The sequence below is a fragment of the Tamandua tetradactyla genome, chromosome 23, assembly GCF_023851605.1.
Source record: "Tamandua tetradactyla isolate mTamTet1 chromosome 23, mTamTet1.pri, whole genome shotgun sequence".
NCBI lineage: Eukaryota > Metazoa > Chordata > Mammalia > Pilosa > Myrmecophagidae > Tamandua > Tamandua tetradactyla.
Genome location: NC_135349.1, coordinates 44230843 through 44255952, shown reverse-complemented (window position 1 = coordinate 44255952; position 25110 = coordinate 44230843). Strand labels below are relative to the sequence as shown.

General features: G+C 42.4%; 1 protein-coding gene across 3 annotated transcripts in view; it reads right to left on the bottom strand.

Annotated features, from left to right (window-relative positions):
• The window catches only part of CPPED1 (calcineurin like phosphoesterase domain containing 1), a 146089-nt gene extending 127356 nt beyond the window's left edge, over nt 1-18733 (bottom strand). For all 3 annotated transcript variants that reach the window (XR_013168059.1, XM_077141760.1, XM_077141761.1), the window contains exon 1: nt 18554-18733. Coding sequence is in view for 2 of the 3 variants with exons in the window: in XM_077141760.1 (XP_076997875.1) it covers nt 18554-18623 (70 nt within the window). In the remaining variant the exon portion in view is untranslated. The remainder of the gene's footprint in view (nt 1-18553) is intronic.
• Nucleotides 18734-25110: the final 6377 nt, after the last annotated feature.

Here is a 25110-nt window from a genome sequence, read left to right as displayed (position 1 = left end):
CAGCTCCCCCTTGGAGACCCCTTGAAAGCATCATTCTAACTGTTCCAGCCACAGAAGCAGAAATATACTGTGGTCCATTTCTAAAGCACCCTATATACAACTAAAGTATTGTTCACTGCTGAAAATAAAGACACTAATGGATCTAGTTTTTGGTTTTATTTTTCAAGAAAAAATTCTTGGACAATGAGCTATTAAATCTGAGACCACCTGGTTAAAAAGTAGATGACTGATAGCCCTAATTAAGGAGTGGAATTGACTGGAAATGGAGGCTGGGGGAGAAGGAGGAGTCAAGTATAAAAAGACAGCAGCACTAACGCTAGCTGCACATGGGCACAGAGGGAAGGCTGGGCTACAACCTCACTCTCAAAACATAGCCCATGTACCCAAAGCATCAGCATCACTAGGAGCTCATTAGAGGGGCCAAATCTCAAGCCCACCCGGGAAAAACTGAGTCACAATCTGCATTTTAACAAATCCCCAGGCGGTCTGTATGCACATTAAAGTTTGAGAAGCACTGGTCTGCAACTAATCAAGGAACTCTGCTGGCTAGCAGCTTAAGTGTTTGATAACAAAAAGATGCGGTAAGATTTTAGTTTCCCTAAAGTGAAATAACATCCTGGAGGGATTTTTGTTGTCCTTAGTGGTGGTGTGTTTTCAGTTTTATTTTGTTTTTCTGTTTTTGCATATTTCCTGTTCACTTTTCTGCCCCTGCCTATGTCCAGTTCAGGTGTTGGTCCTAACCACTTGTTTTAGTTTGACAGACTGCTCAAGTAGATACCATGTAACGTGTTCCATGGGAATTTATTAGCTTACAAGTTTACAGTTTTGAAGCCATGAAAACGTCAAAATCTAGGTATCCCCAAGACAACACTTTCTTCCTGAAGACTGGCTGTCAGTGATCCTAAACTCCTCTGTCACATCGCAAGGCACATGGCAGCGTCTGCTGGCCTCTCCCTTCTCATCCTTGATTTTGGCTTCTTGCTTCCATGACTTTCTCCCTTGGTCTGATTTTCTTTCTCTTAAAAAGGACTCCAGTAACAGGATTAAGACACATGCTAAATGAGATGGGTCACACCTGAATTTACATAGCCTCACCAAAAGATCCTACTTAACAATAGGTTCACACCTACATGAATGGATTAACTATAAGAACATACTTTTCTGGGGTACATACAGTTTCAAACCACCACACCACTTCTCAGTGTTACCCAATACTATCCAATCATTCCCTTTTAAATTGCACTTTTATTGCAGCCCACTCTAGGAAGGCTGAGAAGCTTAACTTACCTAAGCCCACCTTTTCCAACAGGTCAGGGGAGATGGACAGGGATGGAGGGAATCTTGGAGTTACTTTAACCAACTCTTTTATTTAACCAAATGGGGATACTGAGGCCTGACTAGGGGGCTTAATCATGATGTAGGCTCAAGGTCACATGGTGCTGCTGGGCTGGGCTGGCCTGGATACAAGACCCGGGAAGGAGATGAAATGTGCTCTGGGCTGCCCATAAGTTGTCTACCTTGAAAAATATGACTCTGTTTCCAAAACGTTTCATTTAAATGGAATGTCTTGGTGAAGAAGTTGCCTGTAGACCAAGATAATGCTGGCAAGGCCCAGTACTCTTTCTCTGTCAACAGTGCAGGGCTGATTCAGGGTACAGGCTGGGGCCCAGAATATCCCACTTTTGTGAGATGCTAATTGGTCATCTCCTCTAAAGATGACAAATTCAAGGTCTGTGAACATGATCTAATTAGCAGATGTGTTCTGCTTGGGTCCACGTAGTGTTTGCAAAAGTTTGAATTTGTTGACAATGTTTTAAATTCATGAGTTTTGCATATATACCTGAAGCTCCAGATTCTCTTGGAAAATATAGCCTCAAGGAGCATATCTGGAGAGTCCCAATGACTGGTTGGGGCAGAGCAACAGCTGTCCAAGCTTTTGAATTTACCATGATCTACACTGAGCCCAATTGCCCTACCTGACCTCTAGAGGCATTTGAGATAACAAGTCCTTATCTATGGTAACCCATCCATTCACTTAGAGATGAGGAGGAGAAGGTAAATAACTCAATTAAGATCTAACAAAACGGAAGGAGCAGAACCAGGCTCAAAGTCTGCCTATTACCCCCATAGAGTCCTGATTTCAGGGCAGACAATCATGCAAGTGAATGAGATTACAGAGATGGAGCATTCACCTAGGAGTGCCTACCTCCGTCCAAATGACAAGCTAGAAAAACTCAAGCTCCAAGTTATGATAATTTACCACATCAAATATAAAAATTCATTTAAAAATATTTTTAAAAGGAAAAACTGGCCTTAGAAAGAAAGCTGATTCATCTATTGGAAAGATAGTAACAAGATTTGGCCAACTTTCACCTAAGAGAGACTGTCATAGAAACCATCTTTCAAAATTGAGGGATCAACTGATAGTGGATTTGTGAAATGATATCAAAACTATGGATAGAAAAGGCCCATGAGTTTTCTTTAAGCATTATTGGCTGTAAAACAATTGGATATAGTGAAGGATTTTAAAAAGCATTAAGAATTTACATAGCGCCTGTTTTGGTTTGCTAAACCTACCAGAATGCAATATACCAGAAATGGATGAGCTTTCATAAAGGGGATTTATTAAGTTATAAGCTACAATCCTAAGGCTATGAAAATGTCCAAATTAAGGCATCAACAAGAGGATACCTTCACTCAAGAAAGGCCAATCGCACCTGGAGTATATCTGTCAACTGGGAAGACATGTGGCTGGCATCTCCTGGTCCTTTGCTCCTGGGTTGCACTGATTTCTATGTCGGCTCTCCAAACATTTCCAAATGTCTGCATCTAGGTGTTTGTTCTCACTGTCAGCTCTTTTAAGGACTCCAGTAAACTAATTAAGACCCATCTTGAATGGGCAGGGTCACATTTCCATGGAAATAATCTAATCAAAAGATCCCACCCAACAATATGTCTGCCTCCACAAGAGTGAATTAAAAGAACAATCTGTTCTGGAGTACATAACAGATTCAAACCAGCACAGTGCCTTACTTTTAATCCTTCCTACCAGACTCTATTTCTATGCCCATATTCTGCCTGAAAGACAGATCTCAAACTGCAATCACTCTTTAGTTTGCATGTTTAATATCACAAACTAAATGTTTTCTTGGATTTGTCTCTGCCGATATTATTTTCTCCCCCTCCCATTTATTATATACCTTTTGGGCATGTTTGTCAATTGTTAATGAAAGCTGACTTTTTAATATATACCCAGAATTGGAAGTTTCATTGATCCTTTTACTATTACCAGTTAATTAATGACTAACTATGATCAATGCACCCCAAAAGCAAATGAATCAAGATTTTCATCACCCAGCTGGGAAAAGGCCTAGGGGAGTCAACCATGTGGTTAAGTAATACCTAACACAATTATAATTTTTTCTTTCATGATGTGTTAATCCTGTTATCTGAAAAGTCAAATAATTCAAGGTTGAATACAATGACAATTTTCTTTATTTAATTTTTAGAAAGAAATGTTACATTTTCTAAATCGAGTTTTCCTTTTGAAAAGACAATTTAAAATGGTAAGTGTTGATAAGCAGTCTGCTTAACCAAGCTCTTATCATTGCATCATCATGTCATTACATCATAAGAATATTTAAGAATTCAATGTTTTGGCTCTTGTTAATTTATCTGATTCAGAATAATATGTGAATTGGGGATACAGAGGTCATAGTTCTCCATTTGATTAGAAAGCTACAGGAATAACCAAAAAATTAGCAGAAAATAGGACATTTGTTTTTCTGGACATCTCCAAGCTCCCAGCCTACCCCATCAGCATCTTAAAGTCAACACTTCCATAACCAAATTTATCATCTCTCTTTCAAGACTGGCTCCTTTTGACGACTAATTTTACCACATTACCATCAGTCCACCAATCTGTAAATATTAGGGCTATGTGTCACTGTGTACATATTTATCCAGCTGCCAAGCCATAGGCATTCCACATCTACAACATCTCCTGGAGTAGAACCTCTCTCCCAGCCTCACTCCACCACCATCTTGATTCAGGTCTTCATCATTCCCACCCAGGGCTAAGAGGAAACTCTACACAATTCTCCAGGTGCTTAACGCTCTTGACTCTACCTAAGGAAACCACTGCCATGGTGAGTCTTCCTGAAACCCCAACCCTGATCATCAAACTCCCTTGCAAAAGAGCCACCATTCTCTACTCTCCAGGAGGAAAGGCCCACGTTTTCTTTCTGTTTCTATTTTCTCACCAGCATATATCACTCCATCCCTGGTATGTGGCAGGGGTCCAGGAAATACTTGGTGAAGGAATAAATTAAGTCAGTGGATCTTTGCTCACTCTGGCTCTGAAGCTCTCCAATACAGCCCAAGACTTTTCCAACTGTATCTATCACTGTTCCCACTACACCAGTGGTTCTAAACCATGGACAATTTTGACCCCAGGACATATTTGGCAATGTCTGCAGATATTTTTGGTTATTACACTGTGGGGGTTGTTAACTGGCATTCAGCAGATAAGAGGCTGGAGATGCTGCTGAAAATTCTACAATTCATAGGACAGACCCCAAAACAATGAATTGTCCAGTCTCAAATGTTAATATTGCTGAGGTTGAGAAAGTTTGCATTAGACATACCACAGGATTACTTCAAAATGGACCATCATATGATCCTAAATCATACCCCATACTTTCCAACTCCTTCTCCAGAGTTTGTCCTCCATTCTGCCAACTCTTCCTGCTGAAACTCCATCTATCCTCCCCACACCTAGCTCAAATGCTACATCAATCATAAAGCCTGTCTTTCTCCCCTGCAAACAGATGCACTCCACCTCCCTTATTCACTCAGCAAGTATGCTTTGATCCCCAATGAAATGACACATTCTGCCCTGGTTACTGGAGATTCAACAGTGAACTGGGGTCCGTTCCTTGAGACATTACAGAATACTAGGGGAAGTGACAACAAACAAGCCAATAAGTAAGTTAACTGCATGCTGTGATCATTACTGTTACAGAGGTAATCAGGGTGATCAGAAAAGGCCAGGATGACTGATAGGTAGGAGAGCTCTGCTTCCAGTGGAGCACTAAGGCAACATGTGAGTGGAGATCTGAAGGATGAGTGGGAACCAGACACAGAGGAGCATGGGAATGCATTCCAAGCAGAGGGTATGGCAGTATGCAGACCCTGAGACCTGGGGTGTGTTTCAATATGACTCTGGAGCAGGAGGCAGGAGACAGACATACCAGGACACGTAGGCTGGTGAGGGCCTTAAAGCCTGTGCATGACTTTGGGCCTCCATCTCCTGAAGTCTTTACCTGGTGTCAAGACAGTCCACACTCTGGCCAGTTTAAATCCCAGTTGCATTCTATATCAAACATATGACATAATGCAATACCCTTAAACTCTATGGGACTCAGTTTCCATATCTGTAAACTAGAAACACAGCCCCTACCTCAAAAGTGTTGTTCAGAAGGTTAAATGAGTTAATACAGGTAAAGCATTTGGACTTGGCACAGAGTAACTGGCCAAGTCTGAAGGTTTGGGTCACCCCACCAGGCAAAGAACCACAGCCAGCTGAAGTGCTTGCTGAGGGTAAAGGAAGCAAGGAATAGGGAGTAGAAGAAGACAGTGATAAATATGAACCATGACCACGTGACTAGTTACAGAAACAAGGACTGTAATGGTATGAATATTTCTTTCTTGCTTTGTAATGAGTAGGTTTGTATTTGTACATAAAGCAAATGTCTTTGTTTCCTTTTTATCTTATCCCCATTATCATATGACATAAGTTGTATTGTTCATGTTATAGTATTTAAGTTATAGGATATCAAGTTTAAGAGTGAGTATTATCCAAGGACACTCTATTCTGGAGATTTAGTGAGCTGGTTGTACACAGCACAGTTGTGTAGTGTCAGGTGAAAAAAATGTATTATTGTGTTCTATTTAGAGATTAAGTATGGTATAAGGTGCTGTGTATAACTGCTAAGTTGACAAGGGGTGGACTGTGATGACTGGGTTCATGTGTCAACTTGGCCAGGTGATGGTACCCAGCTGTCTGGTCAAACAAGCACTGACCTATCTGCTGCTGTGAGGACATTATGTGGATTTAAATCTAAATCATGTGCACACCGGTTGCACCCACCACTAATTGCATATGCAGTCAGCTAAGGGGAATGTCTTAGGCAATGAGCAACACTTAATCTAATCACCGAAGGCTTTTAAGGAGAATTCAGAAGAGAGAATCTCTCTCTGCTTCAGCCAGCCAGCCTCTCCTGGGGGAGTTCTTTGAGGACCTTCATCAAGGCTGTCAGCTAACGGCCTGCCCTACAGAGTTTGGACTCTGCCATCCCCAGAGCTGCAAGAGATAGTTTTATAAATCTCGTATTGACAGATATCTCCAGTTGGTTGCTTCCCTGAGAACCCTAACTAATACATGACTGCGGACATTATTCAGAGTAACTCTTACCCTTGATTTATCCCTGTAGGAATTGGCAAGCGCCTTACAGACGGGCTCTTACCCTTGATTTACTCCTGCAGGAATTGGTAAGCACCTTACAGATGGGCTCTTACCCTTGATTTACCCCTGCAGGAATTGGCAAGCGTCTTACAGATGGCTATCAGTGTCTTACCCATCTCTTTGTTCCCCCTAGCAAGTCGTGGACTTGGAAAATATTTGATGATGAAAATATATACACACATATATGTGTTTAAATGCTGTGGTCTTAACATGTTTTGCTTCATATATCGTGGGTTTTGCCTTGGTTATAAAACAGCAAAGAATGGTAGCTTTACAGATGCCTGGAGGCTTTCTGGCTAAAGAGCAAATGCCAATGAAATGCAAATTTTGCAGTTTCTCACAGTAGCAATCTGCACAGTGAATCACAATCTAAATGTCTTTAGCAATACCCCTCATCTTTTCTTGGGACTAATCTTATTTTAGTGGTTAAAAACAGTAGCAAAACAATATTCTCCATTTTGGGACTCTTTCTAGCTTAAGAAGTCAAACACCCCAACTATAAAACTGCCAGAACTAAATCCAACAATTGAAAGCGTCCTTTAGGACCCTGTCGCCCAAAACAGTTCACTAATTGTCTCTGCAATATCCTCAGAGTCTCCTAACTACTTGTCCTAAGTACAGAGGTGAGTTTACCCAACCTCTTGGCCTAAATACCCCGAAAAAGTATTTTTTTGCATCATGCTCTACCACACTTACCATTCAGATGAATGACCTGCTAAAATTTTTATCTGCAACCCTTCAGAAAAGGAAGAAAGCAGATGGAGCAGATGGCCAAGACTACTTTGCTAAGTAGGTTTATGATCACCGTCTTTGGCCAACGCTCTTCTAAATAACGGTTAAAGGGGGGAAATGAAATTTGTGGAGCATCTCGTATTTCTAAAAAGCAGAATTCAGTCTGCAATTTGCCTGTTTTGGGTGGGCATTTACTATCATTTCTTTCCACCATCCCCCACATCCCCTTGGTTAAAGAGCAGATGGCTTCTGGCCCAGGTAGTGTTTGCCCTCTCCAGGCAAAGTAGTCCTGCAAGCACAAGGCTGGGCAGAGTCCCTGGGTACAGAGAGAAAGGTGATCCTTTCTCAGGGCTGATGTAATCCCTAGAGAGAGCAACCACTGGATAAGCAGAACCTCCTCCAGTGGGAGCCTCTGAATAGGGCAAAGGTTTCTACCAATGTGTTCAACAACTTGGATTTCGTTTTGTTTTATCCACACAATACACAGTAGATGTGAGCCTTGGTTAGGTGGATATGCTGCTGTGATCCAGTGGACAGTGTACACATTCATATTTATTCATTTAACAAGTGGCCAGTGAATGTCCACTACTGCCAGACAATGTGGTAGGTGCTGGATTCCTCTCTTCCAGGAATTTTAAGTCTAGAGGAAGGAATAGATATCAAAGTCATGGAAATAAATACACAGTTATAAGTTGTGAAAAGTGCCAAAAAGGAAAAGAACGGGTGAAGGCAAATGACAAGGGACCTTATGTAGAATGGGAGAATCAATACAGGCCCCTCTTTTCACTGAGACCTGAAGCATGAGAAGTCAGAGTGCAAAAGAAGGAACTAGAGAGAAAAAGAAGGTAAGAGCACTCCAAGCAGAGGGAATAGGATGTGCAAAGCTCTCAGGAAGAAAATAACTTACTGCATTCAGGTCAGACCATGCAGGACATGGGGGTAAGGTAAGGAGAACCCAGGTCAAGGAGTGGTAGGCCCAATTTTTGTTTTAAAAAAGATCACTCTGAATGCTGTGCAGGGAATGGACTGGAGGGGTAAGAGCGGAAGAAGGCTGCTGAAATTGTCCAGGTAAAAGAGGATGGTGGTCGGGGGTCACAGTGGTGGGAACTAGGAAGGAGAGAGGTAGAAAAAAATCTAGAGGTGCTCTGGAGGTTGAATGGACAGGAGCGTGGATGGTTGGGGTGTGGAGAGATGGGAGAAGCAAGAGTCAGGTATGACTCTCAGGCTTCTGGTTGAAAAGATGAGTAGGGGAAAGATAAGGGAAAGAGTATATTGGAGAAAAGATGAAGAGCGCTATTACCTTTTGTGTGGTCTGGTGGTGAGACCAAAGGGCTGGGAACAAGAGGTACTGAGTTCTCATCTTGACCCTCCCACCTACTAGTTTGGGGACTAGTGCATTCATGTGATAGTCAATGCCTTTTATGGAGGGCATGGAGAGTGTGGCAAATCCTTCTTTTTCTGGAGGACATGGAAAGTGTAACTGGTCTAATGTGGTAAATCCTTCCTTTTATGGAGGGCATGGAGAGTGTAGCTGATCTAGTGGAGATTAGCTAAGAGAGTGTCTTCTTCACATATAGGGCTTATTCTTTACAACTTCTTATGTTTGCACAGTGTGTGCTTTAACTTTGCCAAACCCTCTACCGAAGATCAAGGCAGCAGAAGATCCTACAAGTTCCAGAACAGCCATCAACCAACTCTTAGAACCAAGTCTGACATGTATTCATATCCTCAAGAAATATTTGTTGATTGAAGAAATGTCCAGCCAGACCGCATGGCCTTGTAAAAATCTACCTAGTCATGCTAATGTCTCGGTTCCTCACTTGTAAAATGAAGGCTGAGTATTGGCTAGATACGTTACAAGGTGCAGCTGTGATAACCGAGGTATCGACTTGGGTCTGAATTGACTATCAGGATGTCCGATTCAGGAGGATGCTACGCCACCCTCCCACACTCCTCCTACTCCTGTGCCTGGCTCCAAAGGAGTTTTCTTACTACACGTCTCTGGTGGCTTGGAGCAACATAACCCAGAAAAACACATTCTTAGACTTAGTCCACTTCTGTGTGTGTGACCCCATTGTAAGGAGGCCCTTTTAATGAGATTAATTCAGTTAAGATGTGGCCCACCTCAATCACGATGGGTCTCAATTCTAGTATTGTTGCCCTTTATAAGCAGAATGAAATTCAGACACAGAGAGAGAAAGGCACAAAGGGAGAGCCAGAAGCTAAACATCAATGGAACTCACAAGGGAAGGGACAATGTCCTGTGCATTGCCAAGTGACAAGCTAAGGACCAAGGATCACCAGCTGCCAGTTCAAGAAGGCCAGTCTTTTTGGGAGAAAGCATCAACTTGATGGTGCCTTGATCTTGACTTTCTTTCAGCCAATCATGAGCCATTAAATTCCCATTGTTTAAGCCATCCCTTCGCATGGGATTTGATTAAGCAGCCAAGGAAACAAAAATAACATCTATTGTGAGTTGTCCCCCAAATCTACTTATGCTAGGATTTCTTTCTAAATCACTTAACTAAACATGCAAACCAGAGAATTAGGCGTGTGTAAAGAAACTTTCTGCTAATGAAACTAAGTTGAATGTTTTAGGAAGACTCAGTAATGGAGAGCTGATAAAAAAAAGTGTTAAGATGGGGAAACAAGTGTTAAATATTTGAAGAAAGAAAGTATAAATCCAAAAGAATTCTTCACTTAGAGTGCTTTTCAAGTGATTTTTAATTCACTACTTTACTGAGAAAAAAATTAAACCGGGAAAGATTCATTATAGCTATCATTTATGCAAGAAAGGCCACATGGCAAGCCCATCTGTAAACCCAAACTCCAAGACAAATTCTTGGCCCAATCTCAAAAGATTGGTAAGTGAATGCATATTTATGATTTACATTAAACCGAAATGTTAAAAGTGTGAATGTGTCCCCTCTTTAAAACTGTTTTTCCAATTAATTAACCAACCACCAGGCTTCTACTATAGTAAAAAAAAAAAAAAAAAAAAAGCAACAACAGAAAATTTCTAATAATTAGACCCTTACATCTCACACCATAAATAAAATTAACTTAAAATGGACCTAGACCTAAATAAAGAGTTAAAAGTAAAAATACTCTTCAAATAAAACACAGAAGTAAATCTTTATGACCTTGGGTAAGGCAAAAATTTCTTAGCCATGATACCAAACAAAAAAATGATTTTTTTTAAGTTGATACATTGGACTTCATCAAAATTAAAAACTTTGTGCTGCAAATATATATACCATCAAGAAAATGCTATGGAATGGGAGAAAATATCTGCAAGTCATTTATCTGATAAGGAACTATTATCCAGAACATATAAAGAACTGTTGCAACTTAATAATAAAAAGATAAATTACCCAGTTGAAAAACAGGCAAAGGATCCAAACAGACATTCCTCTAAAGAAGATATGCAAATGCCCAACAAACACATGAAAAGAAGCTCAACATCATTAATAATTAGGAAAATGCAAACCAGCAAACTAAAACCATAATGAGATATAATTTCACACACAGGGATGGCTATTTACAAGGAAAAAAGAAAACAAGAAAAGAACAAGTCCTGGTGAGGATGTAGAGAAATTAAAACCTTCATACAGCCCCAGATGGGAATGTAAAATGGTACAGTCACTGTAGAAAACAATTTGGCACTTTCTCAAAATGACCCAACAATAATATTCCTAGGTCTCTGCCTAAGAGAAATGGAATCAAATGTCCCCACAAAGACTTGTCCACAGATGTTCACAGCAACGTTCTTCACAATAGTCAGAAAGTAGAAACAAACCAAATGTCCAACAGTAGATGAATGGATGAACAAAATGTGGTTATGTCCACACAATGGTATACTAGTCAGTAAAAAGGAATGAAGTGCTGATAATGCTGCAACTGGATGGACCTCTAAAACATTACCCTAAGGGAAGGAAGCAGTTACAAAAGACCACCACTGGTATGCTTCCATGTAAACGAAACATCCAGAAAAGCCAAACCTATAGAGGTACATTAGCTGTTGCCTGGGCAGAGAGGGTGGGAATAGAAAGTGAATGCAAACGACATCAGTTTTCTTTCGTGGAGATGGAGATGTTCTAAAGTTAGGTTATTGTGTTAGGTGTACCATTTTTTACATCAACTAAAAGTCACTGAATTTTAAACTTAAAATGAGAGGATGCTATGGCATCTAAATCATAACTCTAAAAGTTGTTAAAAAAATTAAAAAGTAAAAAAAAAGTATTCAAAAACAAAAGTCCACTTGTCTCTTGGGAACGTGATAAAGGGAACTTTCCACACACTAGCGTGTGCTGGTCATTCTCAAAATTCCTATTTTAGGGCAGGCCACAGTGGCTCAGAAGGCAAGAATGCTTGCCTGCCATGCCAGAGGACCTGGGTTCGTTTCCCAGTGCCTGCCCATGTAAAAAAAAAAAAAAAATTCCTATTTTAGTCAAAGGAACCTTTCTCAAGCAAGAGGTAACTGTCTTGGCCTATATGTATGGCATAATTAGGAGCATTTGTTTTCATTTTCTTCATGGTCTTGTTATAATTTCGTAAGCCACACTGAACAACCCTGTCAGACTTGAAAAAAGATTTCCAGGTCTACTACTTCTAGAAAAGTTTTTATATGAGACCTGGAAGAGATGTTGAAACAAGTAATTTCTTTCATAACCCAGACTCCATTTAATCACTGCCACATGAGCAGGTTTCCAGAGCACACCAGGACATATTCAAGATTAGCGAATACAGTCAGCTTCCCTGAAACAGCTGCAAAAGTCTAAATGTCAAGGGAAAGAACCTTTTTTAAAAAGCCACCCAAGAACCCTGACAGGGGCGGGGTGGGGGAGGGAGTAAGCTAGGGGGAAATAAGACAGAGTTGAAGCCTTAAGACCCTAAAAAAATTAAATATAAGTAATTTTTTAATATACATTTTGTCTTGAATTTTCTCCCTTTTAGAATTTCTTGAAAACAAATGCCAAAAATTTTTCAGAAAGATAATTATTTGCTAGGAGAATGTAGTCCTAATTAGGGTATGTGCCAAGGAAATATAATTAGCAAGCTGCCTAATTAAAATGAATATTTGAACATGCCTTAGGAATGTGCACCTTCTCACACAAGACTTGTACAATTTATTTTTTCTAAACAGCTTTCAACAGAGCCTAGCAGATTATGTTAACAGGAAACGGATGACTGAAACCAAGCTCACATTCAACGCAACTGCAAGAAATGGATGGGAATACTGTCATCGGCGGAAAAATGGTCTTAAAGCAAAGCACTCTTTCATTTAATTGAGACACAAAATGTTCAGCTAATTCTGGAGGGAACTTTTGAGTAGCCAACTCTGAGCGCTGAGACGTGGGGCCCTGCTGCTGGCATAGGAGCTGCTCTGCCAGGAGGTGTGTACTCTGGCAAGAGTGGGGGAAAGCCATTCCTGGCACTTTCACTTCCTGAGTCTGCTCTTTGAGACTGCACCTTCCCACAGTCCAGACCAGCACCCTGGACCCCAAAAAGCATCTCTAAGTCACCAACAGAGAACTAGGAGCCCGGGAAAGTCATTGAGAAGGAGGTTTTTGTGTGTGGATTTTTTTTCACTTTTTTTTTTTTTGTTTTTAATTGTATAATATAACATATATACAAAGCAAAGAAAGAAAAAAGCAGTAGTTTTCAAAGCAGTCTTCAACAAGTAGTTACAGGACAGATCCCAGAGTTGTCTTGGGCTACCATACCACCATCTCAGATTTTTCCTTCTAGCTCCTCCAGAGTATAGGAGGCTAGAAGGCAAAATTTTTTTATCCTCACAACCAACTTTCTGTGTGTGTGTGAAAAAGAACATATACAAAAAAGCAGTAAATTTCAAAGCACAGCACAAAATCAGTTATAGAACAGATTTTAGAGTTTAGTATGGGTCATAATTCCACAATTTTAGGTTTTACTTCTACTTGCTCTAAGATACTAGATATCTTAGAAATATCTAGTATCTTAGAAATACCAATTTAATGATTCAGCACTCATACTCATTTGTTAAACCCTACCTTCTCTGTATAACTCCACCATAACCTTTGATCTTTCTTCCAATATTTAGGGGTATCTGGGCCATGGCCACTCTAACATTTTCATGTTGGAAGGGCTGTCAATAATATAGAGTAGGGAGATGGAACTAGCTGATATTCTGGAGAGGATGGGCCCTCTAAGTTTCAGAACTTATCTGGTCCAGGGACCCATCTAGACGTTGCAGGTTTCTGGAAAGTTACTCTAGAGCATGGAATCTTTGTAGAATCTTATATATTGCCCAAGGTGTTCTTTAGGATTGGCTGGAATGGTTTTGGTTGGGGTCTGGCAAGTTATGACAGGCAGCAATGTTTAACTAAAGCTTGAGTAAGAACAACCTCCAGAGTAGTCTCTCAACTCTATCTGAACTCTCTCAGCCACTGCTACTTCATTTGTTACACTTCTTTTCTCCCTTTTGGTCAGGATGGAATTGTTCATCTCATGGTGCCAGGGCAGGACTCACCCCTGGGAGTCATCTTCCACACCATCAGGGAGACTTTCACCCCTAAATGTCATGTCCCACGTAGGGGGGAGAGCAATGATTTCATTTACAGAGTTGGGCTTACGGAGTGAGACCACATCTGAGCAACAAAAGAGTCCCCCAGAAGTAACTCTTAGGTATACCTATAGGCAAACTAAGCTTCTCTGCTACCGACATAAGCTTCCCAACAGTAAGCCTCAAGATCAAGGGCTTGGCCTATTGATTTGGGTGTCCCTAATTTGACACAGGATCAGGGGATTCCTTGATGGTAAAGTTTAATAGTTCTATATTTTTCCCCTCTCCTTCAAGGGACTTTGCATGGTGTAGATTTTGATAGGCCCTACTACGATAAGACTGGGGGTTCTAAGCCGAGCCTTCAAGGGCTGGGCCTCTAAAACCTTGCTCCTGGAGACGGAGCAGCATACTTACGGGTAAGCAAAGCCCAGTGTCGTTTTCTCTCTTCCTATTTCAGCAGGGTAAGTGTCCGATCAGTCTATCTTCTAGATTGCTCTCCATGCCCACCACTCAGGTCCAGGTGAACTTGTTCTCTTGTTCACTTCTAATTCTTTGATCCCTGGCAGCCTTGTGGCAGCATGAATGGGCTAGGAATCTTCAACACTTCAGCCCTCAAATAATCTCCATCAGAAATCACCCCCTCCCCCCAACCACCACAAATAAACATATTTGGAGTAAACAATGGAGTTTGAGACAAGTTCTTAAACTTCAGCTCCCAATCAGATTGCACCCCAAGTGACTCTTAAGGAGAAATTTTTGGCTGCTTTTGCTACAGCCAGACTATTCTTTTAAAAATGTAAACCTGATCATGTGTCCTTATTGCTCCACACACATCCCACTTAAAACCCTTTGATGCTATTAGGATAAACACAAGCCTTCTAAATTCACGCTTCCTTCCCTACCCAATTCTTCAGTCCATCCCATACCATGCCAGCATCCTCCAACTTTCTGCCCCAGGTACAACAGAATACTTTCACCCCCCATCCTTTCTCTTCCCATCCCATATGCCACAGGACCTTTTCACACTTGCTCTGTCCATGGTCCACCATGATCTTCCCACCCATTATGGCTCAGTTTACTCATATTCACCCTTCAGCTCTAGGATGAAGCACTATTTCCTTGGCGAAGCCCTCCCTGCATGTCCTTTGCACCCTAGCTGTTGCACAATGCCTGGGGCAAGGAAGGTGCTCGCACTGGTGCTGTGGACGACAGACAGATAGACTGGTATGTAGCTGGATAGACAGACGGATGGACAGTCGAAGAGAACATTTCATCCCTAGGCCAACTACTTTCCTGAACCCTTGACCCCATCTCTTCTCATCCTTTGGGGATCACTCTCCAACAATTATCCTGCCTTCTACATAGTGAAACCAGATCCCTCTCAGATCCATCACCTTGGGCAAGCTGCTTCATTTTTCTGAGCTTGATTTATTTTCCTGCTGTAAAAAGGTGAAATAATCATAATAGCCACCTCAATAAGCCCATTTCAAAGATGATACGAAATAATCCACACAAAGCACAGGGCACAGTGCACGGCATACAGGAAATGCTTGATAACTATGAGATGCTCCTATTGTTCTTCTTAATTTTCTTTTTTTTTTTGCACGGGCAGGCACTGGGAATCGAACCTGGGTCTCCAGCCCAGCAGGCGAGAACTCTGCCTGTTGAGTTACCATGGTCCGCCCTCCTATTGTTCTTATTGTTGATGCTATTTTAAACCCTTCACGTTTCCCCTTTTCTACAAAAGTCTTTCTTTTGCATTGCTCCTCCTATAAGCTGCTATAGGACTACGCTACAGTCCTATGTCTGCCCTGCATCACCAAAGAGCTCCAAACAGAATCCTATCCTTGTCGGCTTCACATCCTCATCCTCCACCATTCCTCAAATACTGTGCACAGGCTTCCTCCTATAACTGTATTGAAACTGTCCTCCTGGAGGTCACCTGATAATCAAATCTGCCAGCCTCTGCTCAGCTTCCATTCTGCTAGGGCTCTGTGATATCTGATTCTGCATACCACCATGCCTTAAGCCTTCTGCCCAGCTTTGGTGCCAAGGCCCACTCCTGGTTTTATCTTCCAGCCTTTTCTGGTTGTTTCCTGCCCTGGGACCATCAATGGATCCTCATCCTCTTCCCTAAACATAGAAATATCCTAAGGTTACGCACACAATCTGCTATTCCACACTTGTTCCCTTAGCAATACCATCCACTCCCCTCTCTGTGGTTGGCACCCAAACCTCCATCCCCAGCTGTAGCCCAAAAGAGCCCCGTGTCCTCCTGAACAAGTTGCCTCAGATAACCTGATGCACTACAAAGTCAACACTTCCCAAATCAATGCCATCACCTTCCTAGATCTCAAATCTAATCCTACTCTTTGCTCCCTAATTTAATACCCCCAGTCTGAAAATTATTCAAGATCAATGTCTTGAAATCCCAACTTCTCACCCACAGTGGCCCCAAGAACCACCAGTTGCCAAGAACTATTTTTTGTGCCACAGTTTCCCACCTTGATTATGATGCCCCTATGGTTTACAACTTGCCTTTTCCTCCTTTTTCCTACACTCCACAAGATACTCGACAATGCATGGAAACATTTCTTGAACTGCAAAAAAGTACAGAAGAGGAACAGGGACCTCTCATACACTTCTGGTGGGAATATAAACTGGTACAACCATGTTGAAAGGCAATTTGCCAAGATCTAGTAAAGTTGGGGATGATTATACCCCACAACACAGAACTTCACTCCTTGGCATATGCCCCGGAGACACTCTCGCACATGTGCAAACTAAAACTTGCACACAAATGTGCAGAGCAGTACTGTTCACAGAGTGAAAAACACAGAAACCACTCAACGTCCATTGTTTCACTTAGGGTCCTAACAGGAAACAGCTGGCATGCTCAAATTAAGATAATTAAAGGAGCATTTTTTTAAATGGACTATTTGGGATGGGCTATATACAGGGAAATTACAAAGGGTAGTCTAGTAGCCCAAAGATAGAAAAGCAGAGGTGGGTGCCACTCCTACGTGAGAAAGGAGGAAGGGAGGAAGTTGTTATCTAAATCTGGATAGAGAGCCCCAAAAGAAAGGGTTCCCTCAGAGAAAGTGACCTTCAGGTAAAGAACACACCCAAGGCAACCCCACAGGAGTGAAATGGGGGAATAAATACCCTACCCTGGCTCCTCTCTCCCTCTGACCTCTTGTTAGAACTTCCCGTTGGCTGAACTCAATGCAAGCCAGTGGGCGATGAGTCCACAAAAGTCAGCCTGCTGGAGCAGGTGGGGAAAGAAAGCAGCAGATTTGGACAGGCGAAGGGAAGATATCTAGCACAGTCACAAACAGAATGTATAAAGTGTATACCCATACAACAGAACATTGCCTAGCAGGAAACTGAATGAATTAGAGCTACTTATATCAATACTAATTAATCTCAAACATTTCATATTGGGTAAAAAAAAAAAAAAAAAAAAAAAGACAAGTTCTCTAAAATATGTAGAGAATGGTGCTGACAGATTGTATTTTCCAAAATACAATCCACAAAAATTTGTATTTTCCAAAATAGAGCCACAGCTATATTTCTGGTTCCACACGTTCTTCTAGAACACTGCCACTCCTCCATCAAGAGGTGCAAAGAAGAAAAAGAATAAGGTTCCAGGACAGAGAATGACAGGAGTCTCTTTGAGGTATCCAAAGGACCTTTAAGATGAGGTGCGATGTCTGAGAAGGAGCCAGGTCCGCCAGCCCTACTATGAGCTGTTGGAGATGAGAAAAGAGCAGGAGCAAAGCCCTGAGAAGGGATAGGCTTTGGCCCTTTTAAATGCACTTCAAGAAAATCAGTGTGGCAAGAGAAGTGGGCAAGGGAGAGAGTGGAAGGAGTGAAGAAAGCTGGGCACAAGCCAGATCATGCAGGGCATGTGGGGTGATTTCCTCAGGGATACAAAGCCGGTGACTGTCTGAAAGGGATTTCAACTCCAGGCAGCAAAAAAGCCTGAACTCGAAGCAAACCTCACTCTTGACTCAGAGCTCAAGGACCAACATTCACTTGGCGTTTAGCAAGCGCTGTACACGGGGCTACGCAAGTACTGGATATGCTCGATCTCTGTAAGGCTTATAACAACCTTTTGAGGCGGGCAGTATCATACTCATTTTTACAGTGAGGCAGATCATCTAAAACCAAAGTCCAAGCACTTAACGCTACCACAACTCTAGACTGCTTTCCCTCTCTGCTGTTCTGATAATCGCTGTTAACATTTCAGGGAATAACTCCTATTATAGTAAATAACCCTAGCTACAGAGCATAAAATATAGTATAGTGAACGACTACAATAAAAATAACCACATCTAACAGGCGCCTAATGCTTTCAGAGTGCTCACTTTTTACTCCATTATTGCCCGGTGAGGAAACCGACACGCAAACCTGCTGAGTGCCATTGCCAAAGCAGGGACTGGAAACCAGATCTAACTGCAGGGCCCATGCTACTGTTAACTGTGCTTTACTGCTCTGCCCTCGTGAAAGTTAAGTGAAGCTCAGGGGGGCACCGGGCCGGACCCCAAGCTTCAGGGCCCGCCCCGCCAAGGGGCTCTTGGAAGCCCTCAGTGCTGGCAGCGTGGCCTCTATTCCGTCCCCCAGCCAGCGGGTGCAGCCCCCGAGAGAGTCCGGCTAGAGACGCGCGCACGCCGGACCGAATGTTCCCCGAGCGAAAGGTTCCGGATCCCAGGTGTCGTCCCCTCCGCGGACGAAGGGCCGGCAAGTACCTTCTGGAAATGCGTCCAGGGTCCTGCCCCGGGCTCTGTGGAAAATATTCCCCACCTCCGGAGCGGACATGGCGAGCGGGCTTCTGACAACGCCTCAGTACACCGGGCGAGAAGGAACAGCGCAACTCCACACGGCCCAACGGCTGGGAATGCCCCACTTAGGGAGGCGGGCGCGCGGGGCTCGGCTGCTCGGGGCGCCGCTAGTGCTGCCTGGGCGGGGTGGAGGCGTGAGCTCTGGGATCGTCCCGGGCGCCTGCCGAGCGGCGCTGGGGTTCCCGGGCTGGTCCAGGCTGCCTGCCGGTTCTTCCGAAAATGTAGGGTTCCCAGGTTTAGCAAGTAAAAAACACAGGACAAACAGTTAAATTGGAATTTCAGAAAATGCTTAATTGTTTACTATAAGTATGTGCTATGCAATAGTTGGGAGAGACATTACAATTTTCTATCTTAAAAAAATCAAAAATTACCTTGAGGTAAAAATGGCTGGGCCACGTCTCAAGACAGTCCTCCAGGCCACCCACTGATTTAAGGCGTCTTCAGCTTCTCAGTCATCATCATCATCATCCTGTTGCCGTTATCATCATTTTTATTCTCATCATTATCACGCACTATTCACCAGGCAATGGTCTAAGCGCTTTGATTACGGTTCTGTTTGTCCTCACCACAGTCCTGGAGGCGGGTGCCCTCATTAGCCCCTTTGCGCAGGTGGTAATTTACATGACCACAGGTGTAATTATTTCTTTGATGTTGTCTCACCTGACTGGACTGTCAGCAACATGAGGGCAGAGAACTTGACCGTCCTCCTCACCAAGCAGGGTGCTTGAGGTAGCTACTCCAATAGCTGTTGCATGAAAAAAATCAATAGATTATGAATATCGTGGTGAGATAAAACGCTTTTTTTAATCCCAGCTGTCAGACATAGCTCTTTTGGCAACCACAGGAAGGCACTGGCAGAGCCACCGGTTGATACTAATGGCTGTAACTAAACCTTGTGGCTGTGACCTCTTAGCCTCACGGCCTGCCTCATCCTTTCCCTTATCCCATCTGTGGTGTACAGATCAGCGGTTCCTCTCTCCTGAATCTGCTCTTCTTTTCAGTTGTCTGCCTGGAAGCTTAGAGGAGGCAGACAGGCAGCATGAAAAGAACACATAGCCTGGGCATCAGAATCCACTTCCTAGCTGTGTGACGCTGGGCAAGGCACTTAATCTCTCTGAGTGTCAGCTCCTTCATCTAAAATGTAAATAATCATAACCCCAGTCTCATGGTTGTTGTGAGCAATCAATGAAGTACTAAGCGGAGTTTCTTGAACATACGATATAGTTGATATATATATATTTTTTTGCCACGGTTGATTTGGTTAGTATTATTATTGTTATTGTTATTGTTGGGATACTCCTCCATTCATTCTTTTCTGGTCAAAGTTCTCCTACTCTTTCAAGATTCTATTCAGGCATCATCTCCTGTATCAGCTAGTCATCATTTCATTGCAAATTCAAATATCTGTTCAAATTGGCTTAATCAGAAATAGGAATCCATTAGCTGATATCAATTGAAACTCCAGTGCTGCTTCAGGTGGGGTTTGATCCAAGGGCTCATATGATAGCATAAGAATCCAGCTTCCCTCCATTTATCCTCTCAGACTTTTATAATACTGGCTCTATCCAGTCTCCAAAGACTGGATTCCCTCCTATCACAGGGAGGCTCCAGACCGCCTCTCCACAGGCACAGAATGGCTACAGCCGTTCCGGACCACATCTTCATGAGCCAACGCTGGGAGGAAAGAGGAAGCCGTTTTTTTCTCAGAAGCTCCCAGCAAACATCCCCCTGCATCACTGCAATGCCAATTTGGATACACGCTCCTCTCTGAAGGTCAGAGAGGAGAATGGGACGCGTAGCTTGGCTAAGCCATGCCCCCTCTCCATCCTCTTAAAAATGGCCTTTTTCTTCCATGCTAACCCTTGTAACATATCCTTGTAAAGAATCCAAATTCAAAGGTGTTGTTATTTAGAGCTCCAGGTAATTTATTAAGAATGTCTCTTGCTATACCGGGTGCTTCTGTTTGCTAAAGCTGCCAGAATGCCATATACCAGATACGGATTGGCTTTTATAAAGGGGATTTACTAAATTACAAGTTACAATTCTAATGCCATGAAAATGTCCAAATTAAGGCATCAACAAGAGAGCACCTTCTCAGGAGAAAGACTGCCGGATTCTGGGACACCTCTGTCAGCTAGGAAGGCATGTGGCTGGCATTTTCTGGTCCATTGCTCCCAGGCTGTGTTGATTTCTATGTTGGTTCTTCAAGCATCTGCAAATGTCTGTGTCTAGGCATCTGCTCTCTGTATCAACTCTTTTAAGGACTCCAGTAAACTAATTAAGACCCACTTTGAATGGGAGGGATATTACCATGGAAACAACCTAATCAAAAGATCCCACTCAAACAATAGGTCTGCTCCCACAAGATTGGATTAGGATTAGAAGAACGTGGCTTTCCTGGGGTACAACAGTTTCAAACCAGCACACTGGGCTACATTATAACCTCACTCCATGAAGCAAGCAAAACCGTTTGTCTGAACACTAAGTGGCCCTAGTCTGCTGAGCTTTAACAGTTCTTCCATCTATTTATTATAGACCTTCCGTCTCCTCCTCATTGCCAGGCTGTGTGAGCTGTCACTTCTCACTGTTTCTAACATTTGCTTCTAGCAAGTCCTTCCTGTCTTCTCCTTCCCTTACTTGGATCGCTTGTTTCCAAGATGCCCAGGTATTAAACTGGACCACAAAGATTAAACGGACTTGGAGACATGTGGCTGGTTTACAGATTTGAGCCAATAGGCTTGGGATAAGAGAACAAGGCCCAAGGAAAAGTACTTGGATTCTGGATTAACGGACAGAGTCATTCCTAGTGAGACTGCCAGAGGCCCATCCTTTGGCCACATTGGATTCCCAGATTGGGGCTCGTAATTGAAGCACATTTGAGATATTTGGGGAAGTGGAAACACGATATAATTACCAAGCAATATGGGCATTAGACACCTCTCACTGTTACCCTTTTCTCACCTGTATCCATTTAGGTAGACTCAGGGATGGATTGTGGGATGAAGTGGAGGCAGAGATAAAGGAAAGTTCTCAAAAGGCACAAAGATGTCAGTTTTACACATTCAGTGATTTTTAAATGCTGAAAGCTTAATAGCTTGGTTTTTAGATAAGGTCAAAATGCCATGTGCACTGTGAACCAAAAAATGAGTTCTTTATTTTTTTTACTTTGCCAGCTTTGCTCATATTGTTACAGTCTTGTTATTAGGAAGAGCTTCACTTTTTTTTTTCTCTTTGCAAGATGTTAGAGAAGTTTCTGAAATGTCCCTGGATACACACTATGTTCTCCAATTTAAAAAGCAATTTGTTTCCTTAAGACTTTTAGATATCATTGCAACCCTTCTAGGTGAGCAGTACAGCCTACAATTTTTTTTCTGGTTATTAGAAGTAAAATAGTATTTCTATGTGTGATGAACATAATGCAAGTGTTATTTGCTGTGAGGGCCTGCTTAGGCATTTCATGTATATTCTCTTACTTATGACGTTCTACCTTATTTTAAAGATGAGATCGCTGAGCCTCAGGGAGGCTAGATAATTTGCCTGGAATCACCCCCTCACTTACCAAAATGGGAGACCAGGATTCCCCTTTCCACCCTCCTTCTGCCTCTCGTGATTAATATCCATGCCTGTTTGGTACTCTTTCATCAATCCTCCCCGTTGTCTACCAGTGGTTAGAAGAGATTCTTAGGTCTTGACTTTTAAAAGGTGTGCCCACTGGGCTCCATCATTTGCAGGCCCTCCTGGGTTGACTGGGAGTCCAAGTTGGTGAGTCAGATGACCCGAATTTAAGCCCATTTATCCTACTTCCTAGCTCTGTTATCTTAGGCAGATCACTTCACCTCTCTGTTGATAGTCATGTCTACCTGCGGGATTGTGGGAGGGTTCTATGACCTGCAGCATGTAAGGCTATTATTTATAGCACATAATAATTACCCAATAAATACCTTGATTTGATTGTGGTTGTTATTAGTCAGATAAGCCACAGGAGGCCTCCTAGCATGGCAGTACACTTGGGATTCCCATTGCTGAGGCAGGGTTTCCCACATTTAGAACCTGGGGTGGAAAACTTGAGATCCTGAACCATCCCAGATGAACTCTCACTCTGGCAGATGTACCATTACATTCCCAGCTTCTTCGGCCTACACCATCCAATAATGGTAGCCTCTAGTCTACCATACTAGTGTGGCTATTTAAATGAATCAAAATGCAATAAAATTAAAATTACAGTTTCCCAGTCCCACCTGGCACATTTCAAGTGCTCCAAAGCCACATATGACTAGGGTTGCCAGAGCTGGCAAACAAAAATATAGGATACCCAGGTAAATGTGAATTTCAAATAAAGGGATAAGCAATGATTTTTTTTTTTAGTATAAGTATATTTGGATATATTTTATCTTAAATTCCAATTTAGGCAGATATCCTATATGTTATTTGGCAACTCTAGGCTAGCAGCTACCATGCTGGGTAGCACAGGTATGAAACAGTCCCTTCGTTGCTGAAATTTCTAGTGGACAACCTGCCTCAGAGCATCACTGAGAAAACAGGAGCCAGTGAACCCAATCTAGTTACTTTTGCTCTTCTGTGCAATAGCACCTCAGAGGTATGCAGAGCCCAAACAGCCGAAAGTATCCCTAACTGATCGAGTTCAAGTTCTCAGTCTTTGAAGGGAATACTCATTGTTCATATCCTTTTCCATTGTAGAATCAAGAAACTTGAATTGCATATCCCCACTTAGGCTTTTGGTCATCCATTTGTTTTCTTTTCTTTTTCCCCCACATTGCCTTAATAGCCCTTGTAAATAACTTTCTTGCCTGATTCTAGGAGCTTACTCTTATTTCCCACTCTTCATTTTCCTTATCACAGTAGGTATCTCAGCCTCAGAAAGCATTTAAATATTTCACAGTTATTCATTTGGATTGTGAAGAGTCCTTCTCTCCTTCCTTAGCAAGAATAAGTGTCTCCTGAAAGTGCCAATCCTCTCAATTGTATGCTGAGTGCACAATTGAAGTTCCCCTGTGGAAATATAAGCGCCCCAAAACTTAGCGGCTGGAGTAGACTAAGTTTCCAGACAGCACCTGACACATAGGAGACCCCAATCATTAAGTTGAACTGAATTTGCACCCAAATTAACCTTACTAATGTTGAGAATCCCAGAGGAAGATATCAAATTCTATTCCGTTACTCCATGTGCCGAGGTAGTAGGTCTCCGGGTCAGTTCACAATGAATAACAACAACTATAAAATTCTGCATACTTCAGTTCCACCACCATCATCACACACACACACACACACACACACACACACACACACACACACACAGTGCTGTTCTTCTTAAGTGTTAGATTTGTCATGTGTCCATGCAAAGTAACAGAAGTTGGTTCTGTTAGGTTGCAAGACCACCAACCTTTGGAGAGAGCCAATGGTGACCACTTTAAGTTATATGAACTACAAGAGGCAATTCAAAGAATTTATTTGACCCTGTAGAGGCCTGGATCCAGCCCTTGTCTGGAAGTCAGAACTCCCAACCTTTCCATCCTGGTCTTAAATAGACTTGGGTAGCTTGGGACCAGGTGTTTTACATAAAGCTAGGATTATTTGCATCTATAATGATCTGTTGACTGCTAATTAATGAGCATGTAAAGGGTTGTATAATCCTAAATTGACCACATATTGTTTCATACATTGCATGTTCAAAAATGGCATAAAGTCTCCATCTCTGGGTGTGTCTTTTGCTATGCTAATAAGGCAGGGGTCACCTTATGGACAATTCTGAGGCTTCTATGCCCGTGCTTTCAACCCCATTTGAATCCAGCTTCTCTGCTTGACCAGAGAAGTAGGATGCAGTTAACCTCAAATGCAAGATATTGGGCTGAGTATAGGTTCTAAATTATTATAATTTGTATTATATCTCATTTGTTTTGAATGCTAGGCTCTTGGTTCCCTTTGCTCCATTGTTTTTGCCAGCTACCAACTTCCTCTATGTAACTATAACAGCTTCTTTGTAACCCTAGTAGCTCCACTGCCATACTTCATGACCACTCCAATAGCTCCTGGCTGTTTCTGGTTGATATTTCTGCCACTAGGTGCCTAGGACCAAGTTGAAAACCACTGGTTTCATCAGCAAATGCCATTGACACACCTTGACTTTCCCCTGCTTTCATTTTATTTTTCCGTCTCCATCCTGTGGGGCACAATTGATTGAAAGCCAATTCTGGGTTTTCCATCTCCATCCTGTAGGGCACTGTTTGATTGAAAGCCAATTCTGGGTTTGCTAATGTCCTAACAATGCACTTTTTCCCACAACAAAGAATGACTACACACAAGCCCAACAAATTGACAAGTCTTGCTGGTTTTGCTCTCCCCATAGCACTAGCCCAGTTCTTCATTGAGCTAATGTACTGGAGAAAATATGGCACTCCAGCAGCAAATTTCGGATTTTCTCTTTTGGGACTCTGACCACGGGAGTC